Source organism: Elephas maximus, chromosome 17 (assembly GCF_024166365.1).
Source record: "Elephas maximus indicus isolate mEleMax1 chromosome 17, mEleMax1 primary haplotype, whole genome shotgun sequence".
In the NCBI taxonomy this organism is placed as follows: Eukaryota; Metazoa; Chordata; class Mammalia; order Proboscidea; family Elephantidae; genus Elephas; species Elephas maximus.
Genome location: NC_064835.1, coordinates 56,339,442 through 56,345,256, shown reverse-complemented (window position 1 = coordinate 56,345,256; position 5,815 = coordinate 56,339,442). Strand labels below are relative to the sequence as shown.

The 5,815-nt window shown below is 42.2% G+C and overlaps 1 protein-coding gene across 2 annotated transcripts; it reads left to right on the top strand.

Annotated features, from left to right (window-relative positions):
* The first annotated feature begins 667 nt into the window (after positions 1–667).
* On the top strand, positions 668–3,005 carry LOC126060766 (regenerating islet-derived protein 3-gamma-like). 2 transcript variants are annotated; one of them, XM_049857035.1, is made up of 5 exons: positions 668–743; positions 1,447–1,568; positions 1,774–1,911; positions 2,535–2,661; positions 2,938–3,005. In XM_049857035.1, exons 1-5 carry the CDS (start codon positions 668–670, stop codon positions 3,003–3,005), a joined length of 531 nt encoding a protein of 176 aa, XP_049712992.1. The 2 variants fall into 2 exon arrangements, with proteins under 2 accessions (XP_049712992.1, XP_049712993.1); XM_049857036.1 differs by lacking the exon at positions 1,774–1,911.
* The last annotated feature ends 2,810 nt before the right edge of the window (positions 3,006–5,815 follow it).

Below are 5,815 nucleotides of genomic sequence, written 5' to 3'. Positions count from 1 at the left end.
TATCTGACACAGCACAATCTGTGCCACAGGGCCACCATAATTCCTTTAATTTATCAAAACAGATCCTATGGGAGAGGCTAGGAAAAGGGCAAACTTCACCTGTTTCTGGGGAAAGTGCTTGCATGTTAACAGGAAAGAGGCAGTATCTGTGCAATTCCCAGCTTCTGCTGGGAAAAATCTCCTCCCCATGTAAGGAATATCCTTGAACCTATGCCAAGTTCTATCCCATGACCCCTATACCACCTAAACCTTCCTGGTATTGATTTTAATGCTCCTCCTCCAGATCCTCCTATAAAAGCCAACTCTTCCCTGGCCTGAGAAGCCATTCCAGAACCCTGCAAGACAGGTAGGTGGGAGCTGTGGAAAGATGAGACCCACAACAAGGGTTTTCCCTCACATATTACCGGGAAAGGTACAGGAGGACCCCAGCCTCAAAGAACATAGCAGTTCAGACTCAGTAAAGGGTTGGCTTAGGGGCATTAGGGATACAGAGTTCCCAATTCTCTCCAGAACTGTAGAAAGGAATGGATGTCACCAAGGTCAGTTTATTTCCAGGGGTTCAAAGGAAAAGACAAGAGGTAGGGCAGAGGAGCTTTCTCCATGCACTCCCTGGCTGATCACCCTTCCCCTTCATGATTTCTGATTGCCTCCTCCACTCATAGACAAGATGCTGCCTCCCATGGCCCTCTTCTGCATGTCCGGGATGCTGCTTTCCTGCCTGATGCTCCTATCCCAGGTTCAAGGTGAGATTTCTCTGCCTCTCAAACTGGCTTCCTTGTGAATGTTCAGAACCAAGGAGAAAATTACCTGTGTGGCACATGCGGTAATGGTGAGGTATATTCCCACATAATCAAACAGCCTGCAATTCCCCCATCATTACTTCTTCCTCTAGGTCCACTAGTTGTCGGAGGCATCAAACCAAACCAAAAAACCAAATCTGTTGATGTTGAGTCGATTCCAACTCATAGCGACCCTACAGGACAGAGTAGGACTGCCCGATAGTGCTTCCAAGGAGCAGCTGGTGGGTTCCAACTGCCGACAGTTTCTTTAGCAGCAGTATCTCTTAGTTGAATAACAGAGAATAGACGACTTCCCATTTTGTCCATGAACTCTAGTTAGTGTTGGGAGGTTGAAGAGATAGAGTATGAAGGGTCAGTGATGAGTTATAGAGAGGCCCCAGTGTAGGGACTGTCATCCAGGAAGAGTTGGACATTGAAGAAGAGGGAAGGGTTAAAAAAAAAAAAAAAGGAAAGTTCAGAGTGACTACTTCAAGATCAAGAAATCCTGAAAGAGTTGGCAAAGGAGAGAAGTGGTGAGGAGCGTGGCATCACTCCCTAAGCACTGGCCCCACAGACATTCCTCCAATGTGGCCTCTCCATCTTTCCCTCCCCAATTACCACTCTCCATCTCACCATGTTCCTCTACTTTATTTTCCTTGTACCACAGGTGAAGAAGACTCCCCAAAGGAACATTCCTCTGCTCGGATCAAGTGTCCAGGAGGCTCCAACGCCTATGGCTCCTACTGCTATGCCTTGTTTCTAACACCAAAAACCTGGGTGGATGCTGAAGTATGTAGTATATGTGCAGATGGGGGGTCTTAATGGAAAAGTACATAAGAGACCATAGGAGAGAGGGGACGCCTCCATTCTCCAGAGTGACATGGGCTGAGAATGTGCTCCTACATCACTCGCACACCCCCCTTCTTGCCTACCTTTCCCCTATGCTCTCCCAGTGAAGTCTCAATTCCCACTCTGTCTTTTCATTCCCACACAGATAGCCTGCCAGAAGCGGTCCTCAGGACACCTCGTGTCTGTGCTTAGTGTGGCTGAGGCATCCTTTGTGGCTTCTGTGGTGAAGAGCACTTCAAACACCTACACAAACGTCTGGATTGGGCTCCATGACCCCACGCTGGTGTGATTGTATTCTCTCCTTTCTCTTAACTCTCAAATAGCTGTTGTCACACAGCCTCAGTCTCTGTCTACCGTGCCTGCCCAGGAAGTCACTCTATGGAGCCCTGGAGCTCAGGAATCCTGGGAATATTTGGTGGGAAGGGAGGGACTTGAGGCCAACTGGAGAGCTGACTTCTGTGGAGGTTCTGGTGTACATCTGAAACTAACCTGCTTTTTGTGAAGCTTTTACACAGTTCCTGGGGTTTTTTCTTTTTCTTTTTTTTTGTAATTCAGTTCTCTGAGCTTCACAGTTCTATTTAATTTGTGCTGTGGGGATCCTAAATGAATACCTGTTTTTGCCCCCTGTAGAACAGACATAGTTATTACAGCTCAGAGGGTAATCACCAACTGTTGTTTAACCAGTGACATGCTACTTTGGGTGACTTTGCTGGTTGTGGCTTTGGAATTTACCAAAAGGAGCAAATAGTTAAGTGAGTAGTTTCTAGAATTTTTCTCATGGAGCATCTGGAAGAGCAGACCAGGTCTATGATGATAGGGTGGGGATCAGATATTCCAGCTAAAGGGATCATGCACAGAGATTTGTACTGGCCATTCTCTCATCTGCCTCCATCCTTTACTCTATAGGGCTTGGAACCCAATGCAGGTGGATGGGAGTGGAGTAGCTGGGATGTGCTAAATTACTTTGCCTGGGAGAGAGATCCCTCCACCGTCTTAAACTCTGGCCATTGTGGGAGCCTGTCTCGAAACACAGGTAATAAATATAAGAGTCACTATTTTCCCAGCCTTCCCCATCCCATCATTCCTCTTCTCTGGGTCTGACCTTCAGAGATTTCTTCTAAACTACTAAATTCAATGCTGTTTTTTCTTCTCCCATCTTCTATCTTCTCTGCTTTCTTTGTGTCTCCTTCACCTAGATTGGGGCACTGATGAGGATGTGGCTTTGAATCCTAGGCTAGAATCTGGAATGTCTCCACATTAAGTTCACAGTCTCCACCAGCCCACCCACCTTACCTCTCTGTCTCTCCAGGATTCCTGAAATGGAAAGACTATAACTGTGATCAGAGATTACCCTATGTTTGCCAGTTCAAGAACTAGGACAGGTGGAAGGAGAGCAATTTGGGCTAGTGTGATCACCGTGGACTTGAGACCTAGTGTGAAGACCTACCCAGGAAGAGAATATTTTCCACGTCCTCAACTTGCTTTCTTCATTCTGATCCTCTCTTCTCATCCCTCGTTCCCACCCTCATTGTATGGTTTTCTTTGCATTTCATGGCCTAAGTACTCAGACAGAAATAATAACAATTTTATTCTTCAAGTTGTTTGTCTTGTGTGTTTTATGCTTTTAGCCAGATCTAAGGAAGAGAAATGGGTAGGGAAGGAAATATGGTACATCTTGCGTATATCCGATTTTTGTCGGGCCTTGGGGAAAATGGCAAAATGTAAATTCCTACCAGTATATTTGTGGTGAGAATGTGGGCCCTGGACTTGGAAGATTTGAATTTGGGGCTGATGGTACTCTTTTTTTCACACGCTATACATTCCACTGGTCCCAGTCTAATGGTGTGAACAACCCGCCTTATGGAGCTCTGATAGTGTTTATAGCAGTACTTCTCAAACTGACTGGTGTAAAGGAACAGCTTCTTCTTCTTTTCTTTTTTTTTTCTTTAATTTCCAATCCTTTTTGGACCACTACTTCTTAAAATACAATAAAAAATTAATTACTTGAAATTCCAGTTTTAGCTGTGATATGTAAACCACTTGGAAGTTGTCATTCTGTTCCTTAAAACAGAAAAAAAAAAAAAATGAACAAAATGAAAATCCATTCTTTGCCAGTAGAGCTTCCTTGAAAGAAATGTTAAAAGAAGTTCTTTAGAGAGAAAGAAAATGATGTCAGAAACTTATATCTGCCTAAAGAAAGAGGGTCAAGGAAGGCATTAAAAAGAAATAATAAAACTAAATTCTTTATTTGTCTTCTAATTGATCTAAAAGATAACTACTTGTTTAAAGGAATGAAGACATAATAATAACAGTTTTTTTGGTGATTATATGATTATAGCCTAAAAATATCATAAGGGATGAGAGAGGAATGGGCAATACTGTTATAAGGAAACTGTACAATTGAGGTTCAGAGCAAACACCTCAATATCTGCAGACAGGTGGATATAGAGCATCACAGCTGAGGCCTGCTTACCTGAAGCAAAAGCTTCTAGAGTCATACATTGTTAACCCAACTAAATCCACTGCCATAGAATCGATTCCAACTCCTAATGATGCTGTAAGACAAAGTAGAACTGCCTCCATAGGATTTGCAAGACCGTAAATCTTTATGAAAACAGACTGCCACGTCTTTCTCCCACAGAGCAGCTGGTAGTTTGAATCGCTGACCTTTCTGTTAGCAGCTGAGCACTTCACCACTGCACCACCAGAGCTCCTCCATACATTGTTAGAAACAGTTGAATGGCTATTTTGACAAGTTTCTGGATGCTGACTGCGGACTAGTGTTAAGAGTGAGAAATTCCTAGAGCCCACAGAATTAGGAAGGCTCAGACAGTTTTTTGGGTTTTGCCTTTAGAACCCTATAGGATTCTCTTGGTGGAGAGCCAAGAAAGGTCCTTTCATGACTCTGATGTGGGAAGAGGAAAACATAAGCATCTTAAAAACTGCCCAGAGGGTTCTTCATAAAAATGACCTACTTTCTAGGAGAAAAGACTTAACCAGGGTTTTATCCTACTTAGGGGGAAGGGCATTTACCCAACTCCATTCCTGCCTAGCCTTCCTATCTCACCTAAAGTGGGTAAACATGAGCTCAAAAAAACTTATGTAGGTCATATACCAAGGATACAGACCCAATATAAGTCTGAGATTTAATCATAATATTATTAAATTCTTCTCTGATAGTGCCATATTAACAAAGCTCCAGTGTAGTATCCACATAGTATCTAAAAGCGCAGCAAGATGTAGATACTATTTAAGGAAGAATTTCTAGGAAAGCCCAAAGACAACAGAGGAGACAAAAACAAGAACACCAAAGAAATTTTAAGTCTCTGGTACCTACAGCTATAGCAAATATGAAACATAGTTCAACTCCAAAGCAAAGAAAACCAAGCCAGTTACCATCCAGTCGACTCTGACTCGTGGTGACCTCATGTGTTTCAGAGTAGAACTGTGCTCCATAGAGTTTTTAATGGCTGAGTTTTCAGAAGAAGATTACCAGGTCTTTCTTTCAAGGCATCTCTTGATGTGTTCAAACTGCCAACTTTTGGTCAGCAGTTCAGTGCTTAACCATTTGCAGCATCCAGGGACTTCTAAACAGATTAACATTAAACCTCACACTAATGATCTTTACCAGTATATAATGTGTGACTTTCAACAAAAAATTATAACAGAATATGAAGAGACAAAGCAAACATCAGAACCACACTCAGATATGGCATAGATATTGGAATTATCAAAAGGGAAATTTACAAATACTGTGATTAATATGTTAAGAACTCTAATGAAGTAGTTGTACAACGTGAAAGACTACGAGGAAACGCTAAGAAGATGTCAAAGGGTAATGCTAGAAATTAAAAATACTGCAACAGAAATAAAGAATGCTTTTGATGGGCTAATCAGTAGAGTGGACATGGCCAAAGAAAGAATCTTTGTGAGTTTAAAGACAGAAACTTCTTTGAAAATATTAAAGTTCTATTGAGCTTGCCAATAAAAATTTCCAAACTAAGATGTAAAGAGGAGAAAGAAAACAGTGTAGAACACCCGAGAACTGAGGGACAATATCAAAAGTTGTAAGACACACTTACTTGGATACCAGAAGTAGAAGAAATAAAGAACAGAGCAAATGATATATCTGAAGCAATAATAGCCAAGAAGTTTGCAAAATTAATGACGGACTTCAAAGCACAGAT